Source organism: Schistocerca piceifrons, chromosome 9 (assembly GCF_021461385.2).
Source record: "Schistocerca piceifrons isolate TAMUIC-IGC-003096 chromosome 9, iqSchPice1.1, whole genome shotgun sequence".
Lineage (NCBI taxonomy): Eukaryota > Metazoa > Arthropoda > Insecta > Orthoptera > Acrididae > Schistocerca > Schistocerca piceifrons.
In genome coordinates this window covers 218,467,536-218,484,779 of record NC_060146.1, presented here as the reverse complement: position 1 = coordinate 218,484,779, position 17,244 = coordinate 218,467,536, and the positions used below count along the sequence as shown (strand labels likewise).

At 41.5% G+C, this 17,244-nt stretch overlaps 1 protein-coding gene across 4 annotated transcripts in view; it reads right to left on the bottom strand.

Moving 5' to 3' along the window:
• LOC124717173 (mitochondrial 2-oxodicarboxylate carrier-like) overlaps positions 1-17,244 on the bottom strand; it is a 105,375-nt gene that overhangs the window by 40,935 nt on the left and 47,196 nt on the right. For all 4 annotated transcript variants that reach the window (XM_047243947.1, XM_047243946.1, XM_047243948.1 and 1 more), the window contains one exon: positions 306-529. In XM_047243947.1, the coding sequence (XP_047099903.1) occupies positions 306-529 (224 nt within the window). The remainder of the gene's footprint in view (positions 1-305; positions 530-17,244) is intronic.

Sequence of the window (17,244 nt, the reverse complement as noted above, 5' to 3'; positions counted from 1 at the left end):
GTTCCCTTGCTGTACATTTATGAACTGGTTATACAGGGTGTGGTGTGGGAACTTCCTTATTTGAAACATGCACCACACACCAGCCATTACTCATTCTTGTGTGGGGTTGATTTGAAAGGATGGGACCTAATGTTTTTCTGAAGATCAGTTAAGTGGTTATTATTAACAACAATTTTGGTTGAAGCAAAATTATTACATATACTTCTGAAAGAAAACATACAAAATAAGGGGAATACTTATATAAAACTACAGTGCAGTGACTATACTATGAAGAGATTGTCTCAGAAGCAAATTGAGTGACTCACATTCATTGCTCTCCTCGGAGTCTCAATGAGTACGGAAGGGACGACTCCCTTCCACAGTGAGAGGAAGCTCTCCTGGCGGTAGACAGTCCGAAAACAGTTGACAACGCCAGTGTAGTAGTACTGGGCTACGCCCATGGACGTGGATCCGGCCACCGGTGAGTGCTGCAGCTGCAAACGCGTCTTCACCACGTCAAGGGGGTGCATAACGCATACTTCCATAAATGCTGTAACATTGTGCATGTCCAGGTAAGAGTAATGTAACCGTGTAAAATCTTGAACAAAATAAACATGACAAATGGGTAAACTATATACATAAAAAATGATTGACTTGCAGTTTCTTTTTAACCCTCCCCACACTATCCCCCAGGGAAGGTGCTATATTTCCTAAATCTAGAAAGTGCCTCACTTTCACTTAGGTAGTTGTAATATAACAACCCTAGATTTTCATATAGTAGTAGCTGATACAGGCTTCTATTGAAGCACGTGATATGCCATCAGTTTTATTAAGTCGTCGTATGTTAACAATCATGTTTTTTCCTGTCATAATACCATAAAACTGGGCAGTATTGTGAGCAAGGTATTACTTTGTGACAACAGTGTGTTCCAGCTTTTTAAAATTTTTTGTTTTTAAAATTCAGTCTTAATCACACCACGTTTGTTACAAGAACATAGGTGACCGGTTTTGGTCATATCACATGACCAACATCAGACCCATGGCATCCTTCGAAGATGGTAGGTGGAGCACACTTCTCAGCTGTTGTGATATCACGTATGTTCTTGTAACATACCTGGTGTGATTAAGACTGAATTTTAAAAACAAAAAAATTAAAAAAATTTTAATCACTGTTCCAAAAATGTTTATTACAATTGTTCCAGCTTTTTATTCTTGTATACTGTAACTCGGGTCAACATTCGACAAATACTTCTGTCACAGTGTGTTTTCAACATTTACCTTTGCTGCAGTGCGTTTCTACACAATGCTGCTATTAGTGATGAAAGCAGCGAACTAAAGGTAAGTTGGTATAAATAAGTGATATGTGCGAACCATTGTGTACGAGCTGAATTTTATAAAATTATTTCTGCAGATTATAGGGGTAACTTTGTGACAGCACACACACCTGCGCGCCAGGTACATATAGTCTGCGCCCGCGAGCTCAGCTCCAGTTCACCACCGGCAATGGAGTGTGAAGCTTTGACAATGCCAGCCACTCGTGCTGGCGAAACGTCAGAAAAAATCATTAGATGAACGTCGGCCGAAGAACCAGAGACAGAAGCCAATAGGCAGTTTGTCAACAAGTAGCCACGAAAGCCTCAACAATTTTGTATATTCCTTATTTTTTTTAAAATTGATTATACCTTTTGTGGCCCAACAAAATGAAGAAATAAATGCATTGGTGGACAGGATAACAGCACTGTGACAAAAGAACTGCTTTCAACAATACTAAAAATTATAGAGCAGAGCCATTTATTGGAGGTTTGACTTCATTTAAAATTCTCCTAAATTTTCTTATCATACATAAGGGAGAAATTTGAGCACAAAATTAAAATATTTTTTGTCAGAAAAATGTTTATATTCCTTCAAAGAATTTTATGAAGATGTCATGTATTAAACGAAATTACAACAATATTATGAAAATCACGGTTTGCTACTTGCCACATAGATGAGGCATTGAGTTACAGACAGGCACACTGAGAAAACTACTACACATTTCAGCTTTCGGCCACAAGGCCTTCTTCAGAAATAGAAAGAACACACATATTCACACAAGTACAACTCTCTCTCTCTCTCACACACACACACACACACACACACACACACACACACACACACACACACACACACACACACACACGGTCACTGTCTCTGGCTGCTGTGGCCTGACTGCAGACTGGAACGTCTGACATGAGCAGCAGTCCTGGGTGGAGGGGATAAGGAGGAGGCACGGGGTGGGAGAAGATACTGTGCTGCCTGTGAGAATGTAAAGGGATGTGGTGGGGACAGGATAGGGCTTTGCTAGGTGCAAAGTTGGGACACTGTGATAGGTGGGGGGAGAGGAGGGAAGGGGGAGCAGAAAAGGCAGAGGAGAGACGTGGAGAAGGGGAAGAGAATAGTGCATGCATTGGCAGAATGGAGGCATGTGCAGTGCTGGTGTGGGAGCTGGGAAGGGGATAGGTAGGTGGAGAACAGAGAATAGCGAAGGTTGAAGCCAGGGGGGTTGCAGGAACAACAAACAGGTTTTAGGGCGGGCTCCCACCAGAACAATTCAGAAAAGCTGGTGTTGGCAGAAAGGATCCAGGTGGCACAGGCTATGAAGCAATTGTCAAAGTGAAGTACATCGTGTTGTGCAGCACATTCACATTCAGCAACTTGAACAGTCCAGCTGTCTCTCACTGCCTATTTGTGAGTGATCATTTGCGCCGACAGACATCTACTTACTTGTCATACCACATGGTACAATGGTTGCAGCTTAGTTTGTAAATCACATGGCTGCTTTCACAGTTAGCCCTGCCTTTACTGGAATAGGAGATGCCTTTGACAGGACTGGAATAGAGTAGGTGCTGGTGGGAGGAGGTACGAGACAGGTTTCACATCGACGTCTATTTCATGCAAGGATATGAGCCATGGGACAAGGAATTGGGAGCAGAGGTGCAGTAGGGACAGAATGCTTGGTCGATTTAGGGGAAGAAACCAAATAATGAGGTCATCGGTTTCATCAGATTAAGGAAAGGATGGGGAAGTAAGTCGGCCATGCCCTGTCAAAGGAACCATTGCGGCACTTGCCTGAAGCGATTTACTGAAATCGCGGAAAACCTAAATCGGGACAGCCAAACGCGGGATTGACCCGTCGTCCTCCCAAATGCAAGTCTAGTGTGCTAACCACTGTGCCACCTCACTCGGTAGTAGGGACAGAAATGGGTACTGTGCAGTCTGGTTGGTGCTGGAATACTGATATGGGAGGGATGGGGCAGATAGTGGGAACAACAGTGGGTAGGACACTCTTCATTTCAGGGCACAAGGAGAGGTAGTCAAAATTCTGGTGGAGATTTGATTCAATTGCCCGAGTCACGGACGGTACTGAGCCACAAGATGAGTGCTCCTTTGTGGCCGGACAGTGGGAGGTCGTGGTCACTGGAGAGACAAGGCATAGGAGATCTGTTTCTGGACGAGGTCGGGAGGGTAATTTCGGTATATGAAGACCTCAGTCCCCCCCATGAACCGTGGACCTTGCTATTGGAGGAGGTTTGTGTGCCTCAGCGATACAGATGGCCGTACCGTAGGTGAAACCATAATGTAGGGGTATCTGTTGAGAGGCCAGCCAAATGTGTGGTTCCTGAAGAGGGGCAGCAGCCTTTTCAGTAGTTGCAGGGGCAACAGTCTGGATGATTGACTGATCTGGTGTTGCAAAACTAACCAAAACGGCCTGGCTAAAAGCAAGGGGAAACTACAGCCGTAATTTTTCCCGAGGGCATGCAGCTTCACTGTATGATTAAATGATCATGGCGTCCTCTTGGGTAAAATATTCCAGAGGTAAAATAGTCCCCCATTCATATCTCCGGTCGGGGACTACTTAAGAGGATATCGTTATCAGGAGAAAGAAAACTGGCATTCTACAGACCGGAGTATGGAATTTTCAGATCCCTTAATCGGGCAGGTAGGTTAGAAAATTTAAAAAGGGAAATGGATAGATAAAGTAAGATATAGATACAAAATCAAATAGGGGTAATGCAGGAGTAGGTTTAATAATGAATAAAAAAATAGTTGTGAAGGTAAGCTACTGCAAACAGCATAGTGAATGCATTATTGTGGCCAAGATAGACACGAAGCCCACACCTACTATGGTAGTACAAGTTTATATGCCAACTAACTCTGCAGATGATGAAGAAATTGATGAAATGTATGATGACTATAAAAGAAATTATTCGGGTAGTAAAGGGAGATGAAAATTTAATAGTCATGGGTGACTGGAATTTAACAGTAGGAAAAGGAAGAGAAGGAAACATGCTAGGTGAATATGGATTGGGGCTAAGAAATGAAAGAGGAAGCTGCCTGATAGAATTTTGCACAGAGCACAACTTAATCATAGCTAACACTTGGTTTAAGAATCATGATAGAAGGTTGTATACATGGAAGAACCCTGGAGATACTAAAAGGTATCAGATAGATTATATAATGGTAAGACAGAGATTTAGGAACCAGGTTTTAAATTGTAAGACATTTCCAGGGGCAGATGTGGACTCTGACCACAATCTATTGGTTATGACCTGTAGATTAAAACTGAAGAAACTGCAAAAAGGTGGGAATTTAAGGAGATGGGACCTGGATAAACTAAAAGAACCAGAGGTTGTACAGAGATTCAGGGAGAGCATAAGGGAACAATTGAAAGGAATGGGGGAAAGAAATACAGTAGAAGAAGAATGGGTGGCTCTGAGGGATGAAGTAGTGAAGGCAGCAGACGATCAAGTAGGTAAAAAGAAGAGGGTTAGTAGAAATCCTTGGGTAACAGAAGAAATATTGAATTTAATTCATGAAAGGAGAAAATATAAAAATGCAGTAAATGAAGCAGGCAAAAAGGAATACAAACGTCTCAAAAATGAGATCGACAGGAAGTGCAAAATGGCTAAGCAGGGATGGCTAGAGGACAAATGTAAGGATGTAGAGGCTTATCTCACTAGGGGTAAGATAGATACTGCCTACAGGAAAATTAAAGAGACCTTTGGAGATAAGAGAACCACTTGCATGAATATCAAGAGCTCAGATGGAAACCCAGTTCTAAGCAAAAAAGGGAAAGCAGAAAGGCGGAAGGAGTGTATAGAGGGCCTATACAGGGCCGAAGTTCTTGAGGACAATATCATGGAAACGGAAGAGGATGTAGATGAAGATGAAATGGGAGATATGATACTGCGTGAAGAGTTTGACAGAGCACTGAAAGAACTAAGTCGAAAGAAGGCCCCAGGAGTAGACAACATTCCATTAGAACTACTGGGAGAGCGAGACCTGACAAAACTCTACCATCTGATGAGCAAGATGTACGAGACAGGCGAAATTCCCTCAGACTTCAAGAAGAATATAATAATTCCAATCCCAAAGAAAGCAGGTGTTGACAGATGTGAAAATTACCGAACTATCAGTTTAATAAGTCACAGCTGCAAAATACTAACACGAATTCTTTACAGACGAATGGAAAAACTGGTTGAAGTCGACCTCGGGGAAGATCAGTTAGGATTCCGTAAAAATGTTGAAACACATGAGGCAATATTGACCCTACCATTTATCTTAGAAGAAAGATTAAGGAAAGGCAAACCTACATTTCTAGCTTTTGTAGACTTGGAGAAAGCTTTTGACAATGTTGACTGGAATACTCTCTTTCAAATTCTGAAAGTGGCAGGGGTAAAATACAGGGAGCGAAAGGCTATTTACAATTTGTACAGAAACCAGATGGCGGTTCTAAGAGTCGAGGGGCACGAAACGGAAGCAGTGGTTGGGAAGGGAGTGAAACAGGGCTGTAGCCTCTCCCCGATGCTATTCAATCTGTATATTCAGCAAGCAGTAAAGGAAACTAAAGAAAAGTTCGGAGTAGGTATTAAAATCCATGGAGAAGAAATAAAAACTTTGAGGTTCGCCGATGACATTGTAATTCTGTCAGAGACAGCAAAGGACTTGGAAGAGCAGTTGAATGGAATGGACAGTGTCTTGAAAGGAGGGTATAAGATGAACATCAACAAAAGCAAAACAAGGATAATGGAATGTAGTCGAATTAAGTCAGGTGATGCTGAGGGAATTAGATTAGGAAATGAGACGCTTAAACTAGTAAAGGAGTTTTGCTATTTGGGGAGCAAAATAACTGATGATGGTCGAAGTAGAGAGGATATAAAATGTAGACTGGCAATGGCAAGGAAAGCGTTTATGAAGAAGAGAAATTTGTTAACATCCAGTATTGATTTAAGTGTCAGGAAGTCATTTCTGAAAGTATTCATATGGAGTGTAGCCATGTATGGAAGTGAAATGTGGACGATAAATAGTTTTGACAAGAAGAGAATAGAAGCTTTCGAAATGTGGTGCTACAGAAGAATACTGAAGATTAGATGGGTAGATCACATAACTAATGAGGAGGTATTGAATAGATTTGGGGAGAAGAGGAGTTTGTGGCACAACTTGACAAGAAGAAGGGACCGGTTGGTAGGACATGTTCTGAGGAATCAAGGGATCACAAATTTAGCATTGGATGGCGGTGTGGAGGGTAAAAATCGTAGAGGGAGACCAAGAGATGAATACACTAAGCAGATTCAGAAGGATGTAGGCTGCAGTAGGTACTGGGAGATGGAGAAGCTTGCATAGGATAGAGTAGCATGGAGAGCTGCATCAAATCAGTCTCAGGACTGAAGACCACAACAACAACAACAACAACAAGAACTCAGTGAAATTACTTGTATTATATGAAATTATATGTGTTGCGAATCAGTTCCAAGCGGATGAATTGCAACGTACTAAATATATAAAGCAGATATAAAATGCATCAGTCATCTTATGTAAGATATAAACACACGAAAAAAAAAAATTGTTCACGGCTTAAAAGAACACACTGGTCGCTAAGGAGCACCGTGACGGTGTAGGATGGACACCAGGCAGTCATCTTACCCTCCAGCATTGGCATTTTGGAGACATGACAGAATGGCAGGAAGGAGCCATAGTTGGATGTGCATGTCATTACAATGTGAATCGAGTGGTTCGATCTGTCGGTATCAATGCAGGCTGTTCGACACACGAACAGGGGTGGTTTGAAAATCGCAGAATCAGCACCGGATGTCGATGGTAGGGTGACAATGTACCCCAGTAATAATATTTTGTAATTTACAAATAAACATGTGCCACACTAGTGCTCTCGATAAGAGAGCTACGGTGTGGGCGTCCCGTGTAGTGATTTCTGGTTGGTTGGTTTTGGGGGAAGAGACCAAACATTGGTCTCATCGGATTAGGGAAGGAAGTCGGCCGTGCCCTTTCAGAGGAACCATCCCGGCATTTGCCTGGAGCGATTTAGGGAAATCACGGAAAACCTAAATCAGGATGGCCGGACGCGGGATTGAACTGTCGTCCTCCCAATTGCAAGTCCAGTGTGCTAACCACTGCGCCACCTCGCTCGGTAGTGATTTCTGAAGACAGCAAAAATCCGAGATTCAAGGAGCGATTATGTAGTTCATAAAGAAAGTATGAAAATGAAGGAAATTTGTGCTGATTTCCAGAACACAATGGGGGACTCTGCTCCTCCTCATTTGACTGCTGCAGAATGGAGGGCCGAGTCGGATGGTGATCTGCAGTGTGGTGCCACTACCCCTAATATTTCTGCGAAATTGCATAAAATAGTCACAGAGGATAACTGACTGAAACTGCAAGGAATTGCCAAAGATGCAGGGATGTCACCTGAAAGCAATTGTTACATTTTAACGGTGAAATCGGACACGAGAAAAATAACTGCCAGACAGATGCCGTGACTCTTTAAGAGTGCAGGCTCAAAAATGGATCAGAATGGAAATGTCCAAACAATGTTTCACTTGTTCTCAGAGCAACTGATAAGATTTTCTGCACTGGTTAGTAACTGCACGTGAAACATGGGTCCACTGCGATACAACTCAAAACAGTGGAAACTTCTATACCACTCAAAATAGTGGAATTATGTCAATTAACTGTCAGCCAGGAAAGCAAATGCAATACAGTTGGCCACAAAGGCAAGGCATCAGTTTTCTGGAATGTGAAAGGCATTCGCCGAATACATTATTTTCTCACTTGTCAAATAATTACAGGTTGCAGTAGGTACTGGGAGATGTGTAATGGTACTTTGACAACCGCGCCTCGGCCAGTACAGATATAATTTACGATCGCCCACGCAGAAGAGCGCTGCGCCAGCGACCGATTTTTATAAATAATTTTGTTCGTCTCTTTTTACTTTTGCGTAGGTTTTTTGGCTTTTAACAACTAATTGAGGACTCACTCTCTCTTGTCTTCATACGAAAGACGTGTATTTTTCGGCGCTGTGTTGAATGTGCTTTTGGGTGGAAATTAAAATTATATTACAAAGCAAGGTTGTTTCAATAGTGATTCGAGGTGGTTATCCCCAAATTTGTAAATTGATCATGACAGTGACAACTTGAAGAAGTTTTCAACAGACGGAGAAAAGTGAAAGATAGGTCGTCCTACAAGAGAAATTAGGAGGACAGCCATGAAGACTATATTGTAATTAATACTGCGTATCTAACAAGATTATAAGGTAAATTTCAATTAGTTTCTGATGCTATTTCCGTACAGTCGCTTTTTGTAGTGTTGCCGACCCGGTCTGCCATGCATGGTCAAATTATAGCACGATCTCAATCAATAATACGAAGTCCGCCTTATCGGTAACTGAAACCACCAAAATTCAAAACCCAATCAGATTTTCTATTTTATATTTTTCACAGTATTTTCCCAAGACAAAGGTAACACTACAATTGGCATCCTGGTGACAGGACTTACAATCTTCGGATTTGATACAAGTGCAATTATTATAAATTTTGGACATTTTATCTAATTTTAACCACTTAATAGCATCAGAAAATGAATTTGGACTAAGTCTCATTCATTTCAATTGTAATGTTACGTGCATGAAATTTACAACAATATTGTTTTCCCTGTTACTAATTCGTGTTAATTTTCATTTTCATGCTGAGGAAATTAATTTGGTAAAAAAAAGGGAAAAGGATAACGTTCCATAAAATAATTTGCATGGATGTGAAAGAAAAATTTTGGATTGAAAACTGTATATCTGACGCTACATTTGCAACATAAGACTGAAGAACAAAAAAAAATTGGTGAGTACAGAAATTTACATTTTTTCCAGTTTCAAGCAGCCATCTGTACTTCCTTAACTCCGATCCATTTATTTCAAAATTATTTTTTCAAATTGTAGTTAAAATTGATTTACTATTATTGCAAATGATAAGTGAAGAGCATATTCACAGTCATTTATTTGTGAAAGGGAAATTTCAGTACCAGTTCAATAATTCAATTTCTAATTAAAAATCATATAGAAATATCCATTTCCATAAGAGAAATTTCAGATTTCAACATATGACATTTAAAATTTTTTTTTTTTTCCATTGGAATATTTTATTTGCAATTAATAACGAAAACCGCAAGATGGATGCTAGACGCGTAGAAATTGTTTCCGCGGACGAGCTTAGTGAAAGTGACACATTGCAAAACATGTCTGACAGTCAAATGAATATTGAACTTAATTGTGAGGATGTTCAAGACATAATTTTACCGGATCGATTAAGACAACAACCCCTATATTTAAACAGATATACAGGCGAATGGAGAGCGAGTACTACGCAACATTGACAACGTCAACTTCAGAACCAGACATCAATCAGACACGAAAAAATTACGAAACTAAGACACAGGACTCTGACATGCTCAACCAGATTCTGAAGTTACTTGGTGACCAAAACAGAAAATTTGACAAAAGATTTGATGCTTTAGACGAGAAAAATGACAATTTAAAATGTGACATTGGGAAATTTGACACAAAATTCGATGAACTGACACGGGACATAAAACAAAATTTTGAAAAACAATCGAGACAAATTGCCGACTTGACAGAAACCACCAGTAGTCTTGGAAGGAAATTTACTGACTTATCAGACAAGGTTCCGAGACAAGAAAAGGTATTTGTGGAATTCAGTGACGAGACAAAAACTGACTTACAACGATGTAATGAGAAATTGTTAACAGCAGTTTTTGAACAACAGAAAACCAGTACCCAAGTTGACGAATTACAACATTCACACAATTCCATAAAAACAAACCAAGAACACTTAGACCTGACGATTTCAGACAGATTAAATGATGTAACATTGGAGCAGAAATCCTTACAGGAAAAGTTAGAAAAACTTGACGACAGAGCAGATGTAGCATCTTTAAAGAATGACACAACTCTAGCAGAGAAACTTGTACATGAACGCAAATTATGTGATGATTATTTAGATGAGAAGTTTGAGACAATGACACAGATCATTTTAGATAAGACAAAGGAACAAGTAAAGGGAGAAACAGATAATATTCAGAAAGAGGTACGTAAACTTAAAGAAAATGTGATACCAAGTTTGTCAGTGATACCAAAACCCATAACAGGCAACCAAAACACAAATGAGAATCCGAATAATGCTAGACTCAGCACACAGCCGAAAATACAGGGCGATTCAAAAAGAATACCACAACTTTAGGAATTTAAAACTCTGCAACGACAAAAGGCAGAGCTAAGCACTATCTGTCGGCGAATTAAGGGAGCTATGAAGTTTCATTTAGTTGTACATTTGTCGCCATTTCAGCCAATAAAGTTTTTGGTCCCTTTTTCTTCGAAGGTGCTACTGTAACTGGACTACAGTATCTGGAGATGTTAGAGAATTGGCTGTTCCCTCAGCTCGAACAAGAAGCACAACAATTCATATTTCAGCAGGATGGAGCGCCACCACATTGGCACTTATCTGTCCGTAACTACCTGAACGTCAACTAGCCGAGGCGATGAATCGGCCGCCAGGCAGCCCGTGACAGAGCACTTCATCACTGGCCTCCAAGAAGCCCTGATCTTACCCTCTGCGATTTTTTCTTATGGGGGTATGTTAAGGATATGGTGTTTCGGCCACCTCTCCAGCCACCATTGATGATTTGAAACGAGAAATAACAGCAGCTATCCAAACTGTTACGCCTGATATGCTACAGAGAGTGTGGAACGAGTTGGAGTATCGGGTTGATATTGCTCGTGTGTCTGGAGGGGGCCATATTGAACATCTCTGAACTTGTTTTTGAGTGAAAAAAAACCTTTTTAAATACTCTTTGTAATGACGTATAACAGAAGGTTATATTATGTTTCTTTCATTACATACACATTTTTAAAGTTGTGGTATTCTTTTTGAATCACCCTGTAGAATTACCAACGAGTGATACAAATCCCAATGAACCATTTTCAATGCTACCACAAGATCAAAATTACTATCAGACATCACCACATACTATGCACAGTTTGACACAAAATGCAGGACCCATAATACCATCGGGAGTAACTGATGAAACATTAGTAGGACATGGATACTTTCAGACATTTTCATGTGATGAGAAAGACAAAGTGCATCCGATTGTTTTCATCCGCTCTTTTGATGGTATTTTCCCGAGACATTGGTTAGAAGCCGATAAAATTCGATATGTTACAAATTTGTTACGTGGAAGAGCAGCTAAGTGGGGAGCAGCAATGAAAAGACGATGTTTAACATTTGAACAGTTTGAACAAGCATTTCTTGAGGAATTCTGGTCGATCACAGAACAGCAAAGTTTAAAACGAGAAGTACACAATCCAGAAATTTACAACCCGAAGAAAGAGACTTTACGTCAATACTTTGAACGCTACCTAGACAAAACATTATATTGGACAAAACCAGCAGATTTACCAGACGTAATTAGAACACTTAAAAGCCACTTACCATTTCCTTACTGTGATAAATTAATAGGAGTGTCCGAGGACAACATAAAGAATTTTTTTCAGTTGTGTTGATGAGATAGATGTTGTTTACAGAGATGAGATTAGGAATTTCAATGAATTGTATCCGATCCATCCAAGCAATTCGCGTACGCACAACAGAAATCACAGAGGCTATTGGAATCCGCCTCCGACACCACAACAAAACACTCAAAGAAACAATTTGCACTACACTGGGACAAATCCATTCAATATTAGGAGAAACAACTCGCAGCATTGGTAAGGAAACAGTAATTATTACTATAATGGTTATCCGAACAGTAATTACAATCAGAACAATAACAGTTATATTCAAAATAACAACAATAGAAGAAGGAACTGAAATCATAGAGGAGAGGATAACAGGTACCATCCAGGATATTTTCAGAGAAACAACATCCAAACATGTATTGCAGGAATAACAGTAATGACAATACCAGTTACAGTCATGGGCGAAATAATGTATGGGGAAATCACAATGGACCACCGCCACGACACATGCAATACAGCAACCTTCAATTCCTACCTAACGGAACTCCCAATGTGATGCGAAGTAATGTCAACAACCAAATAGCTGATACTTGGGTGACACGCGACAGAAATGTAAATATTATTGAGTTGGGCAATCAACCCAACCCGCAGCAACAACCGAATTTGCCGGAAAACGAACGACGACCGAGCTAAGCGCTCGAGTTACGGTCGATAGGGAGCAGAGCGCAACGGAACCGACGATTTGTTTTCTCCGATATGATGACAGTAAGAAAATAGAAAAAGAATTATATCAGGATGTAGATTTTAATAGTACCAGTAAAACAAAATCAAATGGTTCAAATGGCTCTGAGCACTATGGGACTCAACTGCTGTGATCATTAGTCCCCTAGAACTTAGAACTACTTAAACCTAACTAACCTAAGGACATCACACACACCCATGCCCGAGGCAGGATTTGAACCTGCGACCGTAGCAGCAGTGCGGCTCCAGACTGGAGCGCCTAGAACCGCACGGCCACCGCGGCCGGCAGTAAAACAAAGAAGATTATTCAGGTTATAATACAAGTTATGATTGGTAGTTATGAAGTGGAAGTAATGTTAGATACAGGAGCAGCAGCAAGTGTCATTTCAATGTCCTTATATAATGAACTCCAACAAATAATGAACATACAAACATTGCCAGTACAGAATTGTCACATTATAAGTGCCACCGGTAAAAAATCAAAGAATGTGAAATTTCAAGTGCTAATTAACTTCACATTTTCAAATATACCACTCAATTACAGTTTTCTGGTAGTAGACAAATTAGTTATGCATTGCATATTAGGAATTGACTTTTTGAATGAATATCAAGCAATCATAGATTTAGGAAAAGGGAAATGTCATTTGACCGTAAACCAACAACAACTGACAATAGAGTTAACACAGGGTAAAAACTTAAAACAGTAAACAAGGTAAGTTTGAACAGTTACATTTTGTGTATCCACCAGCAACAAACATACGTGATTTAATTTTTAATGAAGCTGTAGCTCAGGGAATTAAACCTAATGATTTATATCAAAAATGCACAGAATCTGAATATCTGACAAAGGAACAACAACTTGAATTACTTGAAGTTTGCAGCAATTTGCTGAGGTATTTGTGGAGAAACCTGGAATTATTAGAGGCTATACTTATGAGATGGATGTTAAACCACACAAAATATACTGTAGAACATATTATAATATTCCTTGGTCAAAGAAACCCGCAGTTTTGAAAGAGATTGAAAAAATGCAAGCTTGGGGTATCTTTGAAAGGTCACATTCACTATATTGCAGTCCGATCCTAGCAGTTTTTATATCGACCTCCGCTCATCGTTTTGGCAGGTGAACACTCATAAAAACAGTCGTAAATACACTGCATTTCTATGTGAGGGACGTAGTTATCAATTTTGTGTTCTACCCTTTGGTCTACGAGTGAGTGCTGGAGTATTTATTGAAGCCTTAGACGCTGTTCTTGGACCACAATTGTTACCGCAAATCACAGTTTATGTTGACGACATTGTCATTGCCACCACTACTTGGGAAGAACATGTTAATCTTCTGAAGCAACTTCTGACTAAATTTTCTGACGCAGGTGTCACTATCAATTTATCAAAGACCAAATTAGGGAGGAGAGAAATCAAATTCCTTGGTCATATCATATCAACTGAAGGCATTTATCCAGACTCAAGAAAAATCGATGCAATTAAGAATTTTCCATCCCCACAGAATCGTAAACAACTCAAAGTCTTTCTTGGTCTATCTTCATTCTTAGGAAATTTGTACCCTACCACCTTCTTAACAGTCCACATCTTCTATCTTTACTCAAAAGAAATAATATTTGGAAATGGACAGAGTTCTGTCAGACAAATTTTGAAGCGATTAAGAATGCTTTAGTAAATGCACCGTTGTTATGTCATCCTGATATGACGTCAGACTTTTGCCTAGTAACAGATGCAAATTCCTATGGGCTCAGAGTATTTTTATTCCAAATTCATGTAGAAAATGAACAAACAGTCATCAAACCTATAAGTTTTGCTAGCCGCACGCTCACTGAATGCGAAAAGTCATATTCAGTGACCGAGCGCAAAACACTTGCCATAGTATGGGCATTTCGCAAGTTTCGCTACTTTCTATGGGGAAAACGTACTAAGTTTTATACTGATCATCAAGCTCTTTCTTCCCTGCTATCATGCAAGTTATTACATTCACGTCTTGCACGCTGGTGTGCATCACTACAATAATATGATTTTGATATTATATACATAAAAGGAGAATCCAACATTATAGCCGATGCTCTATCTCGTTTGCCACAAGGCCTAAAAGAACACCCGTCAACTCCTATCCTTAATAAAAGTCCTTAATCTTTCCTCTCCCACATTCACACCGGCTGTTCAGAGCATCCTCCTACAGGCCAACCGCAAATTAGAACAGCATGCCACCCTCCACCTCAAAAAACTATCCAATCTCCTGGTTTCCCACCTCCGGAAAGGCAACTCACTCACCCTTCACAACCTTTCCAGCAAACCTCAACCTCCTCTCATTGCACACAAACCCAGTCTCTCCCATCTACTCAATCTCCCACTTCCAGCTCCACTCCCTCCAAAACCTCAAAATTCCAATCAACACAATCTGGAACCACAACACCCTAATTCAGTAGTTAACCTTTCCTCCAAACCTCTCTCCCAATCCGAAACCTCTGTCCTATCCAAAGGTCTCACCTTCAGTCCCACTCCCAGATTCAACAAAACAGCCCTCGTCAAAGATTTACTGTCCTACTCTCGTACTCTCTGCTGGAAATATCACTTTGCCACGAAGAAAAATGATCTTAATCCTACTCCTAATGATCCAACTCCCCAGGACACTATCCAAATTGAACCCTGCCTGGAACAGTTCCGTCCTCCATCGCAGCGGGAACCACCTCCTCTTCCTCAAAATCACCCTCTCCAATCCTTCCAGGAATTTCTGACTTCCAGCCTTGCATCTCAATCCTTCTTAAAAAACCTTAATCCTACTCCCAACATCACCACTGCTGAAGCCCAGGCTATCCGTGATCTGAAGGCTGACCGATCCATCGTCATTCTTCCGGTGGACAAGGGTTCCACGACCGTGGTACTTGATCGTCGGGAGTATGTGGCTGAGGGACTGCGTCAGCTTTCAGACAACACCACATACAAAGTTTGTCAAGGTAATCCCATTCCCGATGTCCAGGCGGAGCTTCAAGGAATCCTCAGAACCTTAGGCCCCCTGCAAAACCTTTCACCTGACTCCATCAACCTCCTGACCCCACCGACACCCCGCACCCCTACCTTCTTCCTAAAATTCACAAACCCAATCATCCCGGCCGCCCCATTGTAGCTGGTTACCGAGCCCCCACAGAGCGTATCTCTGCCTATGTAGATCAACAACTTCAACCCATTACATGCAGTCTCCCATTCTTCATCAAAGACACCAACCACTTTCTCGAACCCCTGGAATCCTTACCCAATCTGTTACGCCCAGAAACCATCCTTGTAACCATTGATGCCACTTCCTTATACACAAATATTCCGCACATCCAGAGCCTCGCCGCGAAGGAGCATTTCCTTTCATGCCGATCACCTGCCACCCTACCTAAAACCTCTTTCCTCATTACCTTAGCCAGCTTCATCCTGACCCACAACTTCTTCACTTTTGAAGGCCAGACATACCAACAATTAAAGGGAACAGCCATGGGTACCAGGATGGCCCCCTCGTACACCAACCTATTCATGGGTCGCTTAGAGGAAGCCTTCTTGGTTACCCAGGCCTGCTAACCCAAAGTTTGGTACAGATTTATTGATGACATCTTCATGATCTGGACTCACAGTGAAGAAGAACTCCAGAATTTCCTCTCCAACCTCAACTCCTTTGGTTCCATCAGATTCACCTGGTCCTACTCCAAATCCCACGCCACTTTCCTCGACATTGACCTCCATCTGTCCAATGGCCAGCTTCACACGTCCGTCCACATCAAACCCACCAACAAGCAACAGTACCTCCATTATGACAGCTGCCACCCATTCCACATCAAACGGTCCCTTCCCTACAGCCTAGGTCTTCGTGGCAAACGAATGTGCTCCAGTCCGGAATCCCTGAACCATTACACCAACAACCTGACCACAGCTTTCGCATCCCGCAACTACCCTCCCGACCTGGTACAGAAGCAAATAACCAGAGCCACTTCCTCATCCCCTCAAACCCAGAACCTCCCACAGAAGAACCACAAAAGTGCCCCACTTGTGACAGGATACTTTCTGGGACTGGACCAGACTCTGAATGTGGCTCTCCAGCAGGGATACGACTTCCTCAAATCCTGCCCTGAAATGAGATCCATCCTTCATGAAATCCCACTCCATCAAGAGAGGCCGTCCACCTAACCTTCATAACCTGTTAGTTCATCCCTATGAAATCCCCAAACCACCTCCCTTACCCTCTGGTTCCTATCCTTGTAACCGGCCCCGGTGTAAAACCTGTCCCATGCACCCTCCCACCACCACCTACTCCAGTCCTGTAACCCGGAAGGTGTACACGATCAAAGGCAGAGCCACGTGTGGAAGCACCCACGTGATTTACCAACTGACCTGCCTACACTGTGATGCATTCTATGTGGGAATGACCAGCAACAAACTGTCCATTCACATGAATGGACACAGGCAGACAGTGTTTGTTGGTAATGAGGATCACCCTGTGGCTAAACATGCCTTGGTGCACGGCCAGCACATCTTGGCACAGTGTTACACCGTCCGGGTTATCTGGATACTTCCCACCAACACCAACACCGGAGATGGGAACTTGCTCTTCAATATATCCTCTCTTCCCGTTACCCACCAGGTCTCAATCTCCGCTAATTTCAAGTTGCCGCCACTCA